This window comes from Meleagris gallopavo, chromosome 1 (assembly GCF_905368555.1).
Source record: "Meleagris gallopavo chromosome 1, MGAL_WU_HG_1.1, whole genome shotgun sequence".
NCBI classification, from domain to species: Eukaryota; Metazoa; Chordata; class Aves; order Galliformes; family Phasianidae; genus Meleagris; species Meleagris gallopavo.
The window spans coordinates 49420236-49443034 of record NC_139404.1 but is presented as its reverse complement, the minus strand read 5'-3'; the positions used below and the strand labels follow the sequence as shown (position 1 = coordinate 49443034).

At 41.4% G+C, this 22799-nt stretch overlaps 2 protein-coding genes and 1 long non-coding RNA gene across 17 annotated transcripts in view; 2 read left to right on the top strand and 1 right to left on the bottom strand.

Annotated features, from left to right (window-relative positions):
* The window catches only part of TNRC6B (trinucleotide repeat containing adaptor 6B), a 141649-nt gene extending 119547 nt beyond the window's left edge, over positions 1-22102 (top strand). For 12 of the 15 annotated variants that reach the window (XM_085226028.1, XM_085225999.1, XM_085225983.1 and 9 more), the window contains 6 exons: positions 1694-1840; positions 2075-2170; positions 4633-4953; positions 5349-5419; positions 7230-7369; positions 8213-22102. In XM_085226028.1, coding sequence (XP_085082154.1) covers positions 1694-1840; positions 2075-2170; positions 4633-4953; positions 5349-5419; positions 7230-7369; positions 8213-8600 — 1163 coding nt within the window. In that variant the 3' untranslated portion in view covers positions 8601-22102. The remainder of the gene's footprint in view (positions 1-1693; positions 1841-2074; positions 2171-4632; positions 4954-5348; positions 5420-7229; positions 7370-8212) is intronic. The other 3 variants (XM_085226040.1, XM_085225973.1, XM_085226062.1) reach the window with 1 other exon arrangement.
* The window catches only part of LOC146545309 (uncharacterized), a 1850-nt gene continuing 775 nt past the window's right edge, over positions 21725-22799 (bottom strand). The window contains exon 2 of the long non-coding RNA XR_014883843.1: positions 21725-22600. This is a non-coding gene — a long non-coding RNA (uncharacterized LOC146545309). The remainder of the gene's footprint in view (positions 22601-22799) is intronic.
* The window catches only part of ADSL (adenylosuccinate lyase), a 15836-nt gene continuing 15250 nt past the window's right edge, over positions 22214-22799 (top strand). The window contains exon 1 of the mRNA XM_010710687.2: positions 22214-22457. Coding sequence (XP_010708989.1) covers positions 22302-22457 — 156 coding nt within the window. The 5' untranslated portion in view covers positions 22214-22301. The remainder of the gene's footprint in view (positions 22458-22799) is intronic.

Sequence of the window (22799 nt, the reverse complement as noted above, 5' to 3'; positions counted from 1 at the left end):
TTTTTTATGGATTCTTTGTCCTGGAACAGAAAATCTTTTTGACTTGACCTGAGAATCTGCATTCAGTGGTCCTTAAGCATAAGGTGATCCTTCTTTTCAGGGGACTGCTGTATTTTGGCAGAAGCTGAACGTATTTCTTTCTTGGTATAGTGCTGATTGATTGTTCATACTTTTGATACCTGCTAGCTTGGATTATATTGTAGAGTTAGAAGAAATTGGGAGATAATGACTGATGTTTATAAAATCTTGAAGACAATGGGTAAGGTAAAATCAGAACTGTAATTCTGCCACCCTTGCAGTGCTACAGCTGTGGTACAGGTGCGGGAACTAAGAGAATATGTATTTTACATAGGTGAGAACATAGGGATATTTTTTTCCATCATGAGTAGTAAACATGAGTAGTGTTGCTTTTGGAGCTTCTACAGATAGATATTTCTAGCTGATTGAAAAAGTGGTGGAAAATGTGTTCACAAGCAAGTGTGAGCTGAGAGAAAGCATTTTGACATCCTTGATAGAAAAGCTAAGACAGTGTGATGTCTGTAGCTTGTTGATAGTGGCCAGGTTTATGTTCTTGTCCCTAACTGCTATCAACAGAGGCAGAATGCTGGGATAGATGGGTCACAGTTCTGACCCATCAGGATACTTCTTATGTCTTCTCTTGAGGTTCTCCTGACAGTGCAATATCATAATCTAACACTGCCCTTGTTATGCCAACTGTTTGAACCATCACTATCACATCTTCTTCTCTGTTCATCTGTCACAAAGTTGTAGTCTTGACTGCTGCATCATTGTAACATTAGCTGAAATGAGACTTTCCATGGAAGGTTCCCATATATATTGTTGCATTTCACCCAGATCTTCTGTTACCAGTTATTTCAAAACTTCAGGTTAGGAATGAAGGTACTACTCCATATTCTGCATTTGTATCTGCAGGTGATTAATCTGTTACCTGGCACTTCTTTCACACGTGTCCAAATTGTTACACAGTACCCATGAAGCTTCTGTTTTTGTATTTGGCATTATTCATTTCTTACCATGGCTTCCAGAATTGCCCACAGAACTTTATTGATTGAACATCTGTCTATTTCAAAGGAGAAACCAAGTTACTAATCTTTCTTAAAGTTAATGGAATTTTTTTGTTCATACTCTCTCTATAACTCTGCATAATGTCTTAAAGATCTGACATTCGTGGAGCTATAATTGAGAGACCAAAGCATATTTGTTCTGCCTTCAGTACAAAGTATGAAGAATATTAACTTATGCACGAATCATTTTTATCAAAAGGTACCTCACATTAGCATTGTTCAGTACTACTGGCTACTGCATAAACTGTGTGTGTACCTGCAGCGCAAAGCATCCAAGGTTGCATTTACCAGCTCGTACTGTAAGCACAGAAAGTATCTTAGCAGATATATAATGTGTCCAGGAAGGTTAAAACAATTGAAGCCTCATCTGAATTTAGTTAAACAAAAAGTTAAAGGAGTCTGTATGCACTTGCAGCACTTTTACAGTATTGACTTGTATTCACACACTAGCAATAGCCCTGTGGGAGGAAATACACAGTAGATTTTAACTAAGAGAAATCTAAATTTTTTATTTTTTTTTAGGAACAGTGTGGAAGATTATCCTCCACAGTTACCTCTAGTAAACATGCCATTGTCTGCATCTAACTCTTTCTTTCCTCCTGACCCAGAGTTCCAACCAGGAGTGCCATGGAAAGGTATACAAAACATTGACCCTGAATCTGACCCCTACGTGACCCCTGGAAGTGTGCTGGGGGGGACAGCCACATCTCCCATTGTAGATACTGACCACCAACTTCTGCGGGACAACACCACAGGTAGAACAGTGAACAACTGGCATATGATTATTTATGTCTGATATTTGAGAATATTCTGATATTCCTGTCATAACAAGATAAGTCTGCATTTGACTAAGAAGGAAGCCTGTGTGCTTGTGCACCACAGTTGTGTATCATGTAGGAGACTGACATTATTACAAATCATGGCTTTCTTGAGATTTAACTCTGCAACTGGCCTACTCTTCACTTTCTTTCTCTTTCTGCCTTTGATAGGGTCTAATTCTTCCCTCAACACCTCGCTGCCTTCACCTGGTGCCTGGCCCTACAGTGCCTCTGACAATTCCTTCACCAACGTTCATAGCACTTCAGGTATGCAGGCTCCAAAATTTACCTGGACAGAACATTTTCCAGTTATTCACTAATTCCTGTTCCATATTCCACTTTGAAATACCCTTTTCAGTGTTTCCTTATAAAATTTGGAAATAATGATGTGAGTGTCTGATCAGATCATTTTCCTTGTGATAATAAAATATCCTGTTGCAGTTGCTTTAGAAACTAGACTAAAATCCCTTCACCTACCCTTCTCCCACTAATACATTCGTAATTATGCAAGTTAAAAAACAAGATAGCAGTAGGCAGTAGATATAAGAGAAAAAAAAAATCAATATAAATGTGATCCATTTATATGTAAAAACTTAGGGGAGCCATTGTAATGTGTGCATGAGGTAAGGAATATAATGAGTAATAAAGCAGGTGGTTTTATTTGTCTTAAATTTGGAGTGTTGAAGTTCTGTGAAGGGAACACTTTTGTCTCACTTTCTTTAGTGCTTACATTTCCCTGAGACATTAAGAGAGAAACTAGTTTTTAGTCAAAAGACTGAAGGGCTTAGGCAAGGATCTTTCAGTGCCTGCCTGCAGACAGTAGTGTCTGCATCAGTAAGTAAAGTCTCCAAAGCTGTCTTGGGAAGAAAAGTCTCTGCACACATTTCTGATGTCCAGTAGGAAGCTGGAAATAGTTGTTTCAGACAAATAATTAATATTTTGAGCTGCTTATAAATGCTGGAGTTTTCTTTTGAGACATTATTGTCTTTGGCAGCTATTTAACACTGAAGAATTATGTGTGGATAGCAGAACTGGTGAACATAGCTGAGAGCTGCATCTGTCCCACACTGTTTTTCAGACTTCTGGGATAAAAACAGTGTTCGTACAATAACTTGCCATCTTTGCAGAACACATTGAAAATCCTGCTTACCTCTCAAGAAAGATAGTATTCCTGCCACCAGTTTGTGGTATCACGTTGGTTTGAAGCGTATGCAGGATTCCAATTACATAAACAATGTCTCTTTCTTAGCCTGAGTGGAGGAATGACATGTATCAGCTTTCTCATCTCTGCTTGCTTTTGACTAGCACATAAAGAGAACAGAGAAAAGTAAAACAAAAAAAAAAAACAAAACAAAACAACAAAAAAAAAACTGAAGTCATAGCTAAATTGAAGACAGTGCACCCAGTGCCTGCCATAAATCCTCTCTTTTCCACGTCTTGTTAAACTACACACCAGTATTCCACAGCTGGAAAATAGGTCATCTGAATTAAGGATTTAGAATTCACAAATCTACAAAACAAACTTGGTCTAGTGAACAAGGTTTTTAAGGACTTTTATGTACTTGTATAGGTTAGTGCTTGAAATCTCAATATTGTTGACAGTTACTGTCATTGAAATACAGTGATCCAAATGTGAAGCAAAGCGTGCCTTTACTTCTTGCTTTAAGTTTTAATTTTGTGAATCTCAAATGTATTATTTCGTGATATGTAAGCATGGATTTTAATCTCCTATTTCAAATAAATAATTTACTACCTTTTGTTAGTAAATAAAGATTAATACATGAATTTGCAAACACATAAATGAATTCCAGGATAATATATGGCTCAAGAACCTTTTCCCCTAAGATATTCTGTCTGTTTGCTGATTCTGTTTACAGAGCAAGGAAAAAGAAAATTACTCAAGCAATTTCAACTTAGATGTATTTCTTCTTACTGAGTGATAAATATCACTTGATGTCAAGAGGTATAGGAGAGGGTACACTCTACTTTATTAAGGACAATCAATGGGGATGATCCAATCCATAATTAAGTGATGTTTTGGGGAGCTTTTAATTTTTTTTTTTTTTTTTTTTTTTTTAATGTGTGAGGGATGTCCACTATTATTCTTCTCCTAATCGGCACTTGGCAATATTTTCTAGTACAAATTCAATGCATGCTGTCAAGATGGTTTTAAAGTCCAGTTGTCATATAGCTAAATGTCCTTCATCGTGCGTTGTCATTGTGCACACTCTATAATGACATTTCTGTTGTGTGAGAAAGCATTAATCTTACTGAATGACATCTTTAGCAGGTAGCATTAGCTTAGTAGACCAAGAGCAGTAAATACTCATTTTGGTTCTCTGCAAGTTTGGGGCCTTGAGAAGGTTCAGTTTTATGTATTAAAATCAGTATCACCCAAACGTGCAGGAAATCCTCAGGTTTCTCAAATTAAATGTAGTAATGTATAAATGGGTGCTTTATGTTTCTGTTGTTAATGATTAAATATACTGTGGTAAGTTATATTAACGCAGACAATAATGTCTATCTTTTGGTGGGGGCAAGGGTCAGCATGTATAAAATAAGCCAAGATGAACTACATGTGTCATGGGTTTTTTTGCTATGGCAGATTATTTTTTGTTTTGTGCTATGTGCTTGTCTGTGATTGAAATTGCAAAAAGTTGGCAGTAATGCTATAGCTAATTGAATCTTACTAGGTTTCTCTAATACATACTGTTTATTCAATCTTCTAGCAAAATTCAGTGATTACAAATCAACATGGTCCCCAGATCCCATAGGACACAATCCCACTCATCTCTCCAACAAGATGTGGAAAAACCATATTTCCTCAAGGAACACTACAGGGCTGCCTCGCCCGCCTCCTGGCCTGACCAACCCCAAACCATCATCTCCATGGAACAGCACAGCACCCCGATCGGTCAGGGGCTGGGGGGCACAGGACTCAAGGCTTGCCTCTGGTGAGAAGAATCATCTGATAACGCCATTGATCAGACCTGAGGAGTGTGCGTTTTACAGCACTAATGGTTTGGAGGAGAGAAAGTTGCAGTTGCCTGGTAAAAGGAAAAAAGTTCCTTAAGTTCTTGAAATGGAAATGAACTGTCAGTGATTGGGATGGTGGCGGGGGGGAAGGTTTGGGGGAAATCCTAGGTCCTGCTGGAGATTAGTGGAGAGGGCTAAGACCTGCAACAGAGGAATTTCTGTTGCACAGGGCCTTTCAGAACTTAAAGATAGTTGATGGGGGGAAGCTGCTAGAAAGTAAACTCTAGTAAAAAGTGGATCCCGATGTGAAATATGGAGAAAGATGTGCTTTTTCTTCTCAGGAGTAAATATTTGGCTCTCATATGTTATTAGGCTAATAATGCTGAATTTGTCTGAGACTGAAAGACCTGACTGTAAAGAGAAAGGTTTTTCAAAGGTTTTTCTTCATTCCTTTCTCTCCTGTTTGCAGCATCTACTTGGAGTGATGGTAGTTCAGTTCGTCCTAGTTACTGGCTGGTTCTTCACAATCTCACTCCACAGGTATTTTCTGTTACTGTCTTTGGGAGCTTATTTGCTTTGCTGAGATAGCGGTTTGTGGGTCTTCACTTGGCTCTTTGTGATTAAAATCTAACAATCAGATTTGTCAGCATGCATGAGATGCATTTCTGCTAACCAAGACTGTAGTCTAATTGGTTTTCCTGTAGTCATCTTTTCATTTAACTTCAAGATGTTCAGTGTTTTCTGGATGACTAACTTAGCTTTTTCTTACCTAGCGTTTAAAGAAAATAATGGAACAGAAAGGTTTGTTTTTCCTAGAAGTGAAGAAAAGTTGCATGACCATAATGTAGAATGGTTAACAGCAGAGTCTGTTTCTTTGGGATATAAGAACGCTGGTATAACTGCTAGCTTTCACTTTGGTGTTTCCATTCTAAAACCACAGTGTTTCCAGCTCTCCTGCCAAAAACAGTCTAAATAGGTTATCCCTACAAAAGTGTTCTCAGCACTCTTCGTTTCAAAATGAGCTCTGTGAGGATTGTGGTTTCATCAATCTCATTTAGTCTGTACTGAATGCTTAGGAAAAACCTGTGTGATTGTCAGCAGTACCCTAAAGTCTAGACCCTAGTTCCCTGTTCAGCAGGGTAATTCTGGTAGAGCTTAAGGCATCAGCATGAAAGACTGAGGTCTCTTTTGGATCATTCCAAATAGCAAGCTACGTTTCTTTCATAGAAAGGATTGTTTTCCTTTATGCAAATGAAATGGTAGGAATGGAAATTGTGAAGAGGCACAATTCTAAGTCCCTGCCCTTATGTGAGTTAGATTAATACTGCTTTAGGAATCATTTAATGGAGTAGAAATATATTTTGAAGGTATTTAAGTCAATAGAAAAGCAGATTATAGTTGTACCTTCTCTAGCAAATCTTCTTTTTGTTGTGGATAAGATACATTGAAGAGGAGGAAGTAAAAGATGAGCATGATTTCAGAGGCAGTATCTCCAGTTTCTTTTTTTAACTGTGCCCGTGTTTGTACCCACATAAAGCTTTCTTTTCCCTCATTTGAGATTGTATTGTATAATAGGGGAGAAAAGGGAGAAGGAAGAAAGTAACACTTCCTTTAAGTATTTGCACATACGGATCCCATTTGTGTGTGCATGTTCTTGTGGCACACAAGGAACAGAATCCGTCTGTACAGAATGCTTTGGAGAACAGCAATTCCTGGAGGTAAGAAGCTGTTATGCTGCAAGAAGGAATGTAGGCAACAACTGCTGTGGAAACATTAGTTCAGGAGGAATGAACGTTGATGGGTTCAGCAAACTGTTTCTTTGACTTACTGTTTCATAAACCACAAAGACAAAAAATAAAATAAAAATAAAAGGCCCCTTATTGTAGAGGTGAGAATTCCAGTTCTGCAAAGACTGTTGACATACTGGTTGATCTAAATGGTGCTGGCATCATAGTGCTGGAAACTAACAAATTCTAGTTCTTCTGGCACTGTCCTAATGGCTGAAGATGCTGAGAAGTACAGCCTGTCTACAATTACTGGAGAACCTGCCAATGTAAGGATAGTGACAGAATCAGAAAGCAAGGAGGGGAAAATGAGTCAAGCTACAAATGAGCTGAAAAGATACGCCAGTTTGTTGCATGAAGTGTAATCACTGTAATTATGAGAACTTGAGGCATACTAAGATGCAATTTGAAAATTAAATCCTGTTACCTCTGCTTTCTTTCTATTGCTTCCACCTATTTTCCTCTGTGAGAGCAGATTATCTTCTAATGACTGCGGCTATTAGGACAGAAATTTATGTAGTGGAGTAGTTCCCAACGTCTCTTCTGTTGTGGCTGTTCTTCTGCAGATCGATGGGTCAACCTTGAGGACGATCTGCATGCAGCATGGCCCACTGCTGACATTCCATCTGAACCTGACCCAGGGCACCGCTCTCATCCGATACAACACCAAACAGGAGGCGGCCAAGGCCCAGACTGCACTGCACATGTAAGCAAATCCCAGTGTCCTTCCTTTCCTGCTAGACTAGTCGTGAACACAAAATGTCTCTCCAGTGCTGTGCTTTGGAACCTTGTTTCGGGCATTTTTGAAGGGCATCTTTTATTCATTGGTAGGAGAAGATGAGAAACAAGGATGCCTTCCATTTATCTTGTTTTAAGTACTGCCACAAACTGGTAAATGCAGAACCAAGAAGGTGCAAATAGCAGGGTGGAATTGGCACCAGCATGCAAATTGCTGTACAGTTCGGGCTGTCTAATGAAAGATCATGAATAAATTTAGGTCATTCTTACATGTGTCACCCAAATGTGCAGGAATCTGCTGTTATTTTGAGATATACCTGAAATAGCTCCTTTGAAAAGCTACTGTTCTTTACTTTCCAGTTCTTAAACTTATTTGAATTCACGGTGGCTCTAGTATGTTTTGAAAATGTGAGAGGTTTGGAGACAAAAGTAACTTCCTGGTCTTTTTAAACTTCTCTTGCTCTGTTTTGTTTGAATGGCAGCATACGTTCATGTATCATTTTATCTACACCATATATGTACTTTTATTGTCCTTGCATTTATATTCAAGGCTTTAGGTTAAATACAGAAAGCTTTTGTTGTAGGTTAACAATAGAGTATTTGATTTTTGTCCTTTATAAAATGGAAGTTCTTGTGTTTTGAGTCAGTTTCACTGTTGAGAACGGCTGACATTTTCTGTGCTCATTCCATTCTGGCCAGCTGATTTCTGCTTTGGTTTTGTCACCAAATAGCGTTGTTTCCATACCTTCTGAATCCCTTCCCTTAAGTTCCAGCTTTGACTAATGATTTTTTTCTTCCATATGTCTTCCAGGTGTGTGTTGGGAAACACTACCATCCTGGCTGAGTTTGCCACAGATGAGGAGGTTAGTCGCTTTTTGACACAAGCTCAGCCCCCTACACCTGCAGCAACCCCAAGTGCACCCGCGGCAGGCTGGCAATCCCTGGAGACGGGACAGAACCAGACAGATCCAGTTGGACCTGCTTTGAATCTCTTTGGTGGGTCAACAGGGCTTGGGCAGTGGAGCAGTGGTGGCGGCAGCAGCAGTGGGGGTGATCTCACTGGCGCTTCGTTGTGGGGTCCCCCAAACTATTCTTCAAGCTTGTGGGGGGTCCCGAGCGTAGAGGATCCACACAGAATGGGCAGCCCTGCTCCCTTACTACCTGGAGACCTTCTAGGAGGAGGGTCGGATTCAATCTGAACTTAGAACTTTCAACTCTGACCTCGTGACCTTTTTTGGAACAGCAGCAGCACTAACTTGACCTTTTCGTTTTTTTTCAACTTGCAATAAATACATTTATAAAAGGAAAAAAGAAAACGGAGAGAGAAAAAAAGGTGGGTCATTGACAGACTGTCTGAGCACATAGTTGCCTCCCTTATATAACTTCAGTTTTTTCGTTTGGAATATGAATCCAAAAAGAGAACATATCACTCTTGAAATACTTGAATCATGAACGCCAACTTAGAAAGACAATGTGAAGCAAGTACACATACCATTTAAATTTAAACACAAAAAATTAAAAAAATTAGTTTCTAGTTTTTCACTTTTTCATGTTATACGGAAGTTGTTGCTAAGAAACATATATACTGAAAAAATAGCTTTTTAACTTTGTTTGCACTGGGTGTGTTTCCGTCCTTAGGTCTACCATGTTGGGTTGGGGTAGGGGTGGGATTCAAGAGAAAAAAGGGGTGGGGGGAGGGGAAGACTTGACGGAGCCTCACTTTAAAAACAAAAACAGACAAAAAAAAATTAAAAAAAAAAAAAAAGAAAAAAACAACAACAACAACAACAAAACCATCACTTTGTGATTGGCTGGTTGATAAGTACCAGTGTGTTCTGGCACATGTAACTGCCCACGTGTGCTTGTTTCTGTGTGAGTGCGTGTGCACATATTCGTGTGTGTGCATTTTTTCTCTCTATATATAATAATCTTGAAACGCTGCATTGCTGATGGTCTATGGGCTGGCTGGCCATCTGCGTGTCTTGCTTCTGAAAACAAGACAGGCATGGTGGAGTCCCTGTGGCTGAAGCAGAATCCAGTTGGGCTGGATTAAAATTTGTCAGTAAGTTTTTTTTAAATTCATTTTAGCAGGGTGCTATCTCAAGTTTGCAGATCATACTGAATGGGTAGTTGCTTCCTAGCCCTTGTTCTAACCCTGTGGTAGAGCAGAACACTGCCATATCCAAAGGATTTGGTGAGAGGGGAGCCAGTGTTGTCTTTTGAGTAGCAGTGTATTTATTTATTTATGTCTGCATGTGGGGTTTTTGTATGGAGTGAACCCTAGAATGTTTGTTATATAATGCAAGCCATTTGTTTTTTTCTTCTGAAGAGAGGAAAGAAGACATTGCCATTTTTGGGGTGACGAAGAATGTCCTTATTCTCTTGCAAGCTTCAGAACCCTTAAAACTAACAAAAAGATAAGTTTCTTTTCTCCCCCTAAATGCATAAATAAGCACCCACGTTCATTCTTGAAGAATCCATCAAAAGCTTGTAAGTCCAGCCCAACCAAATTAGCCTTTCAATTGATTTACTGCTTGTTTTAAAACTGACAAAAGCGAAATTGTGTCAGCAAACCGCTGGCCGGCCTGCTTCATCCCCTGAAAGCACATGCAGCTGACTCCCTTCCGCGTCCTTCACGGTGAGCGTTACCTGTGCCAGGCCTTGGTGTATTACAACACCAGACCATCACTGACAGAAACGTTTACTTACGAATGTTCTTAAACCAGTGTGTACTTCAAACGTTTCCTTTTGTTTCTCTGTGTTGTGTTTTTTCCTGTGTACGTGGTTTTGCTTAGGGAGGTATATAACTAGCAAAGACTTTTTTTTTTTTTTTTTTTAAAGTATTGCACCTTTTTGTTTTTTGTTTTTACTTTTTCTGTACTGTTGCTTTTTAATTTCTGTATTTAAGGAAAGGTTTGGGGTTTTTTTAGCATCAGTGTAAGTAGTACTCTGGGCAGGATAGGGGTGACCTATGTAATCCACAGTGATAGCCAGTGTGTGCGTGCATGTGTGCGCTGGGAACAAAACTTCCGAGACTGCTTGTTGTGAAGAGCCGTAGCAGCCTTGAAGGAGCATCTCTTTACACAAAGCCAGAAGTCGTTCGGAGGAAGGCTGGGAAAAGAGGGAAGAGAGATGCCGGTACTTTTCGTGGAAGTGCTAGCATCCACGTGGCGTTGTCTAGCCGTCGTACTGTCTAACAAAGTGCCGACGTTCAGTACCAGCAACTACCTGTCCATTCCAACCCTCAGCGGGAGCAGTTCTCGGTTTTTATTACCTGTTCGGGGGGAGGATAGGAGAGTCTCCAGCGTTTTCATTGAAGGATCCAACAGTGTCTAATACATTTAAGCAGGGCTTAGGTGGGGAGAAGCAGAAGCAGACTCAAGTAGGGTAGGGGTGTGTGTGTGTGCGTCTGGGTGCGTGTGCCTGTGGGTTGGGAGGGGGGGGAAGGGCTGGGGAGTTTTGTGGCTTTTCTCAATTCGCCCTTTCTATGTAAACCCAGTGTCACAAGGATGACTGACTGAGGGAAATGCTGCATTTACACATGCCTGTAGATTTGTACACAAAGTGTTACGTGACAATAAGTATGAGTAGGTTTGTATTTGCTTAAGTAAACTGGAGTGTGCAGCATACTCTGGCTCCGTTGGAATATACTTTTCTATCACATCTCCTTCATCCCACCATGCACAAAGAAAATTTCCTCTTCCAGCTCCTGCTAGCTAGTGCCCCTCACATGCACGCATCCTTAGAGCTTTGTTTCTGATGGTCTCCGCTCGAAGCCCAGCCGCGCTCCCACAGGCAGAGCAGGTTCCTAAAAGCCTTGTGCCAGCAGTTCTTCCTAGCGAAGCACCTTTGGCCCGAGTCAGCCAGTGCCCCTTCTCCCCCGCGGTTTGCTCTCCATGCTGGTTCATCGCTGTGTGCCACCCTCACTTCTCTCTCCCAGCCTGCCCTACGGTCCCTTTTCCTGCACTTTGGGTTAGTTGAGTTCATTGCGATACTACGGTGAAAGCCGGGTGCTAGAGCCCCTCTTGTTTACAAGACGTAATGAGGGATTTGAAATATTTAAAAAGAAAAGCTAAATTGTTCTTCCATTGTAAGCTTAAAGGGAAAAAAAAAAAATTAAAAGATACAAAAAAAAAAAAAAAAAAAGACCAAAAAGTGCATATATATATTTTAGATGAAGACTAACTCTGGGAGCATTTAACAGTGTTTTTGTTTTAATTTTAACATTTTATTTTCCTGCTTTAAATTTGCAAGCATTCTCAGGAATTCTAGGGTAGGAAGCCAGTTTTTTGAAGATGGTTTATTTAACCTTATCCTAGATAGATGGCTGTTTCTTGTTGATAAACTTTTACAAGTTCCTGAATCTTCAAAATGTTTGAAAGTTTTTACTTTAAAATAAAAAAAGCTAAAAAAATTAATAAAAAGAAAAAGAAAAAAAAATGAAAAAAATCTCCAAATGTTACTGTCAGGTGGGGGGGGTCAAGAATTGTAAAGACTGAGTAAATTAAAACACATGAAGAGAACTTCTCAGTATCAGCAGCAGAAATCCGTTGCGATCTGAAGTTGTGGGAGAAGAAAGGTTCTCGTTTGCAGTGCTTTGGTATTCGTGCAGACGTATGCATTTGCATGGAGAAAAGAAGTGTAAGAATGGTAATCTATTACTATGTTCCCTTTCGATTTGAAACTAAAATATTCTTCCAAGCACCTTTTTAAAAGCAAAGTGAAACTGTAAACCTAACAAAAATGCAGTATAGTTTTAACTGAAAGAGTCCTCAGTGAGGAGGAGCAGCAGGAAATACACCGTGTTGCTTCTTTAAGCCACTTCTAAGTAGTGGTAAATACCAGTGCTGACAGAACGCCGAAGAAAGCAGTAGTTCTATCCTGCCTTTCTCAGTACAGAAAAAGGGGAGGCAATATGAAAAAACTGCAGTAAAATGTATATTAGAAATCAACTTTCCCATTTTCAGCTATTTTGGTCAGTTTTGTCCCCCGGTTGGAGATTTGCTGCTTGCTTTTCTTAACCCCCAGCCCACCTTCAGTCTTTCTGTGTTGTTTCATATGAGGGGAATAGCTGGTAAACTCTTCTGTTCACCCTATTGCTGCTGGCTGTTGGGGCGGACAGTCTTGAGCTTCAGAGCTTGGTGCTGGGGTGCCTGACTTCTGCCCCCCAGCTCTAAGGGTCAGGGGTTTGCTCCTCCTGAAATGGCGAGACTCACACCACAGAAACCGCGCTAGTGCCTTTCTACATGCACCCTACAGTAGGGGAAGGGAGGGGAGATGAGGCAGTATGGTCGCTTAACGGAAATAGATGTACCCTTTCTTAGAGCAAAAAGAGCATGCAGTGAGTCATGCAATGAGTTGCATAGCAGTAGTTGTTAAGATAGCTTTTTACTATTTAAAAAAGTCAGATGCCAAATTAATGTCCTTTTCATATCAGTTGCCCGGTGTTTTTGTGTTGTGCTCTGTGTACATACGAGTGTATATGTGTGTGTGTTGACTCTAATGCATCAGCTAATTTGGGAAAAAAATTGTATGATGGGCCAGTAGAGGAACGTTCATTTAGGACGTTAAAGATTTTTTTATTATTATTATTTTTAAGGAGAAAAATTTGAGGGTTCTTTGGCCAGAGGCTGTTCAAATTGGCAGTGTCCTAAAAAATATATATATATATGGAAATCTTGGGCTTTGTCAAATAGAGCCCAGGAGTGTGGCAGTCATTTGGAAGTTGAATCGTGAGTGCTGAAGGGATGCAGTGTGGAGCTTCTGCCATCAGCTGAGTCCAAGCCTCCTGTCTTACAGCAGTCTGCTCCTCCATTCCTTACAGCTACAGGCCTGCAAACATTAGTGACTGTCTTCTCAGTGACAGTTTTCCAAAACTGTTCAAGCAAAGCCACGTTAGTCTTACTGCTTTCCAGCCGCAGGTGATAGTTCCATTCCTCTGAATTATGCGTAGCTGAACATGATGCTGCACGGCTCGGTCCTGGCGTTCCTAACCTCACTGCAAACTATTTCTGAGCATTGTGGTAACCACGCTCATCTCCTGGGGACGACAGCTGCTCAAATGTCGTAAATACTCTGCTACCATTTGGGCTTGTAACAGTAAAAAGACAGCAGGAATAGATGTTAGAGTATTTGGGGGCTTTTACAACCATTCCAGGGAAGGAATTGGTGTCAGCGTCTTGTTTAAAGCGTTGACAGAGAGAGTAAAGAAAAGGGGCTGGGGAAAAGCATCTTACTACGTCCTGCACTGAAAAATCAATTCTACTTTCAAGCGACAGAGAACACTTCTTCATTCTGTTCCTGGTTTTGATTCTTAACATTATACAGTTTAAGTATGTATGTACTTTGCAGGTGGTTTCACATGTCTGTTTTTTTTGTTTTGAATCCTTCAGTGCTACATTTTAGCAATCTTCTAAGCAAGTACCCATTTGTTAATTCCACTTGGCTTACCCTAGCCAGCAGTGTGCATCCAGCTGAGACTTTTTTAATAGGTTTGTTGGTTCTTCCTAAGTTTGAGAATTTCCCTTTAGCTATAAGAAGGTCTAGTAAGCAAAACAATAAAAAATAAAGAGGGGTGGGTGCAGCTCAGAAATCTGTGTTGAGATCTCTGATGCTTATTTTGGAAAGCACGTTTGATATGTACATTGGAAGACTTGCCAGTTTTCCCACTGTTTTCGTACTTCCCTGGACTTTAACCCAACGTTTTTCAGTGTTTTTGTTGTTGCTTTTTCACAGTCACAGGGTATCAGGTTTTTCTTACAAGTTTTTTTTTTTACTTCAGGTTAAATGGCATGTGTAATGAGCAAGAATATTAAGCCAACTGTGTGTTTTTCTTTTGCAATATAAACACAATTTTTCAACAAACTGTGTGGGATAGCAGCGTCAAAGATGAAATAACAACTGAACCTTTATATTATGGTGACTGCTCTTTTTTTTTTTTTTTTTCCCCCTGACACAGATTTCTAAACATTTAGTCCTTAAAACTTTTTCTCTAAGGTTTTTTCTTCCTAAAAATGTTGCCACATCTTCCACTATTTGTGTCTTGACAGTGCGTCCAAACAAGACTGTAAACCTTTTTGGTTTTGCTTTTGCTTCATTCTTTGTTACATTTACCTTTTAGGCTTCTAAATTTGTTGATGTGTATGTTTTTCCTGTAGACATTAAGAGGAGTACCGTGTATTTCTGAGATACCCACAGCTGGCCAAGTCTGATCCAGGAAATCAGGAGTTATCCTCACATAAATTAAGTCCCACTGACCTTGAATGAGTGCATACTGCTCAAGTAAGGGCTCTTTGTGTAAGTAAACTTCAGCTGGATCAGGGTCCAGATTGCAGATGAGGACTTGTTGCATTTCCAAAGCAGCCAACAGACCAGTGTTGCATGTATCACATTCACTGTAAATCGTGTGACCTTAACATGCAGTAACTCTCTTTGCAGTAGATGGTTAGTGTCTCAGGATACAAGTCCTGACGCAGTGAAGGGTAGTTTCTTCCGTCTCTAAGGAGGAAAGGTTCCCCTACAGCAGGAGCAGCTTTCTTATCTGTAAATAGGCATGCATGTATTTGTGGGCAGGAAAGTAATACCAAGAAAATTAAGTTGAAAAAAAATTAAAAGAAAAATAAATGCTCTTGAAATGCAACTTTGGTCCTGAATCTGAAACAACATATGCAGAATCCGTTGCTGTGACTAAATTGATTTTTGCACAAAATACCATTTCAGTTTTGTACAGTTTTATTTCCTACAGTTTTGCAGAGTCAGGATCCTCATTGCCTGATTCTGTTAGATCATATCAGTCTGTCCTGCTGTGATCAGAATACAGATGTCAAAGCCCAAACTATCTTCCTTTTTCTTTACCAGTACTGGGCTTCCCAACACGGAAGAAGGATGTTAGCAGTAATGGGAAAATCTGTAAACCTTCCCTGATATTGACAAACCCTGTTCCCTGTTGTGCTGAGTTCACATCCAGGCTTAAAATGCAAACCCTTAAGTGTTGCTGGAACAGAGCTGTTTGTTGGACTAGAGGGCAGGAGTTTAACTGGATATTACTGGTTGTCTTGCTAGTTTGTGTCCCTCATGTGTCCCTTAAGTGTCTTGTCACTGTAAACACCAGTGTTGCTGAATTTTACCAAAGTTCCCCTGCAGTGGATAATAGAAAGCAGCCAGGTCCATCTTGTAGTGGCTCTCCAAACAGAGCTTTGTCCACAATAGGATTCAAGGGTCCGACTGCTCTGCTGTTAAATCTCAGTCAGGGTCCCATTAAAATATAGCTCTCTATTTCATGGTGTATGTGGAACTTTAAAACTTGTGTCATAGTGAATATAGCTTTTAATCCTTATATGAAAACTGATTAAAGATTTCATCTGTGATACAAAAAAGCGCCACAGCTTCTAATGGAGCCAATTTTCACTGTTGTCAGGCCAAGATAGATACAGCTTCATCAGTGGCATACAGCAGACAGCATCTATTCCCATCCACAGTTTGTGTGTGTGTCTTCATTGAGCAGTGCAGGAAGGTTTCTCTCCAAAAATCTCCCAGACCCAGTGCTATATGAGCAAGTTTCTAGCAAATCAAATGCCCTCTGCAAAGAACTGTTTTCACCCTGTATTTGTGACAGCTAGGACTGGTGACATTCCGCAGTGTTAGGGCTCCTGCTAACTTTGTCGTGTGAGAGGGAGTTTTTTGACTCTGACAGTGATTCTGATTGATTCTGTACATGAATATGGTGCACTCGAGTGGGAAAAAAAGCAAAGAATGCATTGTGCCAGCCAGCATTAAGTATTTCTGCAGCACATATTCTTGATGTTTGCGGACAGAGGGGAAGAGAAAAGATTGGAGAAGTTAGCCGTGGATGGGCAATATAAGCCGGCAGTGCTTAGCAAGTGATGTCTCCTTGAGCATTCAGTCCCTCCTCTTGGGTATTAATGTGCATAGTTGTATTCACAGAACTCATTTCCCCTTTTTGTTAAACTGTTTTTTCTTTTTTAACTGAGATAAAGTGAAAGCTTTTCCTATTGCAGGTAACACACAACCATAAGTGAACATTTTATTTACCATCTACTGTTGAGCAGTAAGCAGGTTGCACAGCTTGCTAGAAGAGCAGTTTTTGTGACATGGTAATAACATTATGTGCTTTCTTTCCCCTCCCTCCCCCTGCCAGATACGGCTTACCCTTTCTATATAAGGCACTGAGTGTGTTCTTTTTGTTTTGTTTTGTTTTGGAGATGTGTGGAGAAGAAGCAAAATGAAGTGAAAATGCAAGCCAAGGTAGAACAGCCTTACTTTAGGGGGTAGCCTTACAACAGAGCTTTATAGTGAGTGTGCTGTATTCCAAAATATGTAAGCCAAAAACAAAAAGCATTCATTTATGCAAAAACAAAAAAACAAAAACAAAAACAAAAAAAAAAAAAAAACAAAAAAAAAACTTAAAAAGAGGTGTTGGAAGACTTCTTTAATACGTACCTTCTAAAGGTAGAGTAAGGTCTCACCGAGTGATACGTTATTGTGATACTTCTTGCTGGGTCAGTAGGGATGGGTTGGGGTATAAGCGCTTAATGTTTTCCTCCTTGTATGTTTTTACAAGCAGTAAGATAAATGTGGTATTTCTGTATGTGCCTTTGTGAGTATAGTGACTGTCTAACTGAGGAGACCGCTTGGGCTGAAGGGGAGACAAGGGTCAATTTCATCTTTCAAGAGGTCAGATGTTGAGATTCCAGCCCACTAGTTCCTTCGGGCAAGCAGCATCTTTGGGCTGGTCTCTACACTGCACAATACGTATTCTTATGTGGTAGAGATCGGGGTGGGGGGTGAGAAGGGCTGTCGTGTGATGCACAGAAGCTGTTGGTAGTTCTAGGCTAGTCTGCCGTTGCAGGTTGAGTTTGTATATGTTTTACGTGGCTTCTCTTTATGTTGGTGTGCATGAGTGTGAGCGTGTGTGGCTTTATTTTTTTGTAAGCACTGGAGAATTGAAACACAGTGATGTTTGAGACAAATCTATACATGTAGAGAAGTTGATGTTTTGTAGCTTCTGTTAAATAGCGGGTGCAGGCACACTTTTACCCTCTCTGTCCGTGTCCTGATGAAAGAAACAGGAAAATTTATTTTTTTCAACCCGTCAACTTCCAGCACACTTAATGTTGCCATTTAAATGAACAGGGTATTACACAAGAAGAAAAAAGAGTTTTTGAAATGGTGAGGTAGAAGTGTTTAAAAGGAAAAAAAATTGAAGTAATTTTTTGTTTCTTCGAAGCTGTTTGTAGCTAAACATGGGAATCTGCAGTGTCTCCTTCCATTTGTTATTTTCTGATAGTTCACCTCTTCATCCCATCCAAAATGAGGTGTACAAGATCAAGAGCTGTTGCTGTAGCCCCTCATAATTCCCACCATGAAAAGAAACTCCAGTGGGATCCCTCAGCTCTATTCAGGAAGACAAAAGAGAGGAGAGACTCTGCAGTTTTCTTTGCTTCGCTCTCATTCCTCTCTAATGGCCTTGAAATGTATTATTATGCAAATGTGAATTTTGATACTGAACTTAAGAAGAGGTTGTTTGTTCTTTTTTCAAAAAAAAAAAAAAAAAAGGTCCCATATGTGGTCAGCATCGCTTCTTTATTTTGTAAGTGAATTGTAAACTATGCATTCTGCAAAGGGGGCGTAGGGGACAGAGATAGCTTTGCTAAACTGTTCAGGAGTTTCTGTGTCCATGGTTTATCCGTTACAGTTTGGGGGAGTGGGGAAGTGATGACTTAGAAACAAGGAATTTGTAAAACTTTTCCAGAATTTGGCAGCTGGACAGAGATTTGGAAAACCAAGGTGGAATGCAAAAAAAAAAAAAAAAAAAAAATCCACCATTAAAAAAATCCACTCTAAACCTTTGCAGGATTGTGAATTGTAGCCATGCAGTGTTAACCCAGGGCCAGTAGGGTGAATGGGACACCAGCTCTACCTGGGGAACAATCCACCACCTCCTGCGTTCTGGCCCCGGTCAAGCTCAGGAAACACAGTGCCATAGGCACTGGCTCTTTTGGATTTACTACTTGCTTTCCATTACAGCAGTCTTGCACTCTCCCAGGAGAATCGGAACACAGCTGGTCTGTCTGTTTACACCCGCTTTTCCCTAAAATTTTCATCGCTGCTGCTTCTGGCACAGCTCAAATAGTGGCAGCACAGCTATGGACAAGACAGCGGAGGTGGTATTTCTTCCTAGTGCTGACCAAAGCATCTACCAGTGCTTTGTCTTCTGGTGTTACCATGGGTGATTTAGCATTAATGTTGGCATTAGATGAAATTTTGGGGAATGTGGGCTGACGTGTAGACTAGGCTCTCTATTTAAAAGAGGAGATCTTTATTAACTAGTTGGTATCATAATGGACAAAAAAGGATTTACTTCCTCACATCTCCAAAATACAGTCCTTGTGAATTGCACGTGTTCCATGAAGCTTGCTGAGCTTCTAGGAGCAGTCTTCTCAGAAAAATGTAGATCTCACTGCCCTCTTCATCATCTTGATAGGGACCCTTTGTTGACTTGACTTTCTCCTTTGTCCATGGTACCATGGTACCTGCATTATTCTTGGCATTATCTTAATGTAATATCATATACCGAGAGATTATCCTGCCTGTATTCAGTGTTTTCATGCAGCAATTTTATTTTCGTTGACGTTCACAGTACTGTAATAAGTAATAGACTTGATGATCACTCTCACATCTGTGCCTACCTTGCAGATGTGATCTTATCAGGGTTCCACTCTGTCAGATTGCCTTTAAAAACATGTATATGGAAAAAGTGAAAAAAAATCTGAAGTTTAAACTCACTCACAAAAATACCTCGTGGTACATTTCCCCTTCTCATGTAACCATTCAAATCTTACCTTTTCTTCGAAGCTCAATGGGATTTTATTTCCATCTGCTAACTCCTTTTTAGAAAAATGTTTGGACTATTGGTTTTGGGCACAGGACCAGAAGCCTGAAACTCCTGAATTGTAACATCGGCACTTATTCTTCCCTCTTTGGCCGGGCGAGTCATTTAACTTCTTTGCCTTTGTTTTTTCATTTGTAAAACAGAGGTGATAATAACACTTACCTACCTCACAGGGGTTTTGTGAGGATCAACTAGTACATGTTTGTGATGTGCTTTAAAGATTAAAAGCTTGATAGAAGTATTAAAAGTTTTTACAGCAAGACAGTTCGTTCTTTTTACATTTCTTTTGCTTGTGTGGAGGGAGAGAACCTATGACACTGTCTGTGATAAAGCCATTAGACACTCAGATCCTAAATAACAGAAGTTAATGGAGGTTCAGTTACTCATCCTCGTCCTCTTTTCATGCCAGTTTCCTCCTGCTGCTCTTGTAGAGTTACGCCAGTTTTGCTGCAGGTCACACGTCTCTAGTTACACTTCTGGATAAACCTTTGAACTTGAAGTACTTGAGCTTGCTGCTTCTTTCACCGGATCTCCAGTTTGGAATCAGTTTGCGTACTTCTCCCTCCCTTTCAGTAGAGCTTTTGTTCATGTCACCATTCAAGTGGGCACATCTCTTGCCGTTGTGAAGGGGAGGCCGTGGTCTGCGGTCGTAGAGAAGGGCTGTCACATGGAGAACCATCCCACCTTAGCTACTCCGTGAACAAAATCAGAGTGGTTTCCCATCCCCTTCCCCAAATTGATGCATCAGTGTGTAATCAGTGACACTTTCAGCAGTGTCTCTCTTGGCTTGCAATACCAGAAGCCGTCTCTTGCCAGTAGGACGCAGGATTGGAGGGAGCAGCCCTCGCACCGTGAGGGCAGGCTGGGGCCTGCAGCAGTCAGGGAGCCTCGCTGCTTTCTCCAGTCTCCAACCATGTGGATGCACGTCTCTGGGATGTGCGTTTGGGCCTTTTGAGAGTCTGGCCTTTGAAATGCCAAGGAGATGGAGTCTGTGAAACCTCCTGTCTGACACTGCCTGCTTCTTTCTGTACTGCACTGCCCCCCATGGCCTTAGGGACATCTCTCTGCTCTCGCAGTGTGCCATCCTCTCCATCTCTGCCTGTCCTTGAGGCAAAATGCAGTGCTTCTGCAGAGAAAGGAGCTGAAATGATGCACGTGCACCCGTGACGTTTTCATACACATATCTTGCATTTCTGTTGGGTGCACACAGAGCATCTGCTATGCGATGCTATTCCTTTCTTAGACAGAAAACAGAACAAACAGCAGCACGAGTGCTGACGGCAACTCTGCCATGTTTACTTTTAACCCAAGGTTAGCTATTTTCCCCAAAGAACCAAAAAAAAAGGCAAAAAACCCTTCTAACAAAGTAGCCAAATGTTATCTTCCAGAAGGAGGGAGGAGGTGCAGCGGTGGGAGTGCTCTGATCTATCCTCGTCTCCACCGCTCGGCTGGAGATGCGAAATGCTGCTTTCAGTTTCACAAACATAAGGGATTATGTTTACAAAGGTCAATGCCTTCTACCTGTTCAGGAAACTGGCTGACAGTGGGCATCAGGTGTCTGGTGAGCTTCTCCTCGCTGCAGATTGGCAGTGGGAGAAGGTGTGTCGAGAGGAGTGGGGAAAATAGGTTCATTTCATCTGTCTTGTCAGCAAAGCAGTGCCGCCTTCCTCTCTTCAGACAAAGAGGGAAAAAAAGGCAGAATGAAGGGAGGAGGTTGCAGAGCAGAAATCGGTGATGTCCGAACTGGCTGGATGAGAAAAGGCAGCTTTTCTACTTTGCACATAACTAGGTAACAGGAAGGTACAGCTCAGTCCTCTTGCCTGAAACACTGTCCCCCAGCAGCAGACATCGTAATAATAAGAATAGTGGCTGTGTATATTGATGCTATTTGCAAGTTACCTATAAGTGTTTTTGGTTGTGTTTGAGTTTTTGTTTTTTTTGTTTTCTTATACTTGAAACAGCTTCCTTTGCTCAGCTCTCACCGTCGCTCTGCTTCTCCCCTCCTTCCCCACATGCAGTAACAGAGCAGAGGCAGGGCAGGGGGACGCAGTGGGGTCGGTTGGCACACGGTCAGCCACCCAGGGCCAGGCCGCTCCATTCGCACCCCCCCAGGCACCACACTTCCTTCCGAAGGGTTCTCCATGGACACAGAAACTCAGCACTTTAGCAGGTGCTCTTGTACGGCTGGCTGCCCCCCCCCTTCTCCTCCTTTCCTATATTTTTATTTTACTTTTAGTATAGTGGTACTTAAAATCACTGGTTCACTTAAAAAAAAAAAAAAAAAAAGACAAAAAAAAAGACAAAAAAAAAAAAAACAACAACAATAAAATGTTTAAACTCTACTAATGTACAAATAAGCTGAAATGTTGCATTTTATGTGTATTTTTGCCATAGCAGGTACTGTACTTCTCATGCTGGATTTAGAAAAAAAAAGAAAAAAAAAAGGAAAAAAAAAGAAAAAGAAAAAGCAAACAAAAAGGGTGATGTTTTATTGGAGTGTGACAAGAGTAATAAGGAAATAAGTCGTCGTCATTTCATTGAAACTGAGAGATGGTGTAATACATATATAAGTTTTCTGAAGGTTTTTTTGGGCTTTTAAACAGCTTTTTTTTTGTTTCGTTTTAATTTTAATTTTTTTTTTTTTTGAAAGATATGATTGTATTATGTGCAACTCAGTTGCTTACATTATAACTACAAAATATTTTTGGGTTCCTGGAAAAAAAAGAAAGAAAAAAAAGAAAAAAAAAAAAGAAAAAGACTAATAAATGTGTTTGGCTGCTAAGCATTTAATCCTCTGCCTTCCCGCGCGTTTTCTTTGCTCCCCGCGTTGCGGCCTCCGCCCGACAGGCGGCGCTTTCTCTCCGTCCCTTCCACCCACCCGGGGCGTCGCGTTGGGGCGGGGCCTCGTGGCGAGGCGGGGCTCCCGCCCTTTATCCCCCCGCTGCCGGCGGCGCGCGGCCCCGTTCCCCTCTTCCGCCGCGCCGCCGTCATGGCGACCCCCTGCGCCGAGGAGGACCCGCTGGCCCGCTACCGCTCTCCGCTGGTGTCGCGGTACGCCAGCGCCGAGATGGCCTTCAACTTCAGCGAGAGGAAGAAGTTCGGAACCTGGCGCCGCCTCTGGCTTTACCTCGCCCAGGCCGAGAAGGTAACGGCGCCGAGACGCGGCCGCTGGGATTGCGGTCCTGACGGGCTGCCCCCGGGCCCCTTGCGGGACGAGCTCAGCGAGGCGACCTCCGCGCAGCCCTTCGCCTCGTCCAAAATAAATAGAAGCGTAACCGCTAAAAGAGGCTGCGAGGGGTGTGTGAGCGCGAGGCGGCTGTCCTGCCGGCCCCAGCCAATCGCCTCCCGCGCTGCACGCCGCCCTCCCGCTCCCCCGGTTGTGAAAGAGCTGCGCTCGGCAGCCCTGCGGGCTTTGGCCCACCGTAGGTGTGGGCTGAGGTGGCTCGTGGCCCGAGCGAGCAGAACGCTCAGCCCCCCGGTATTAATA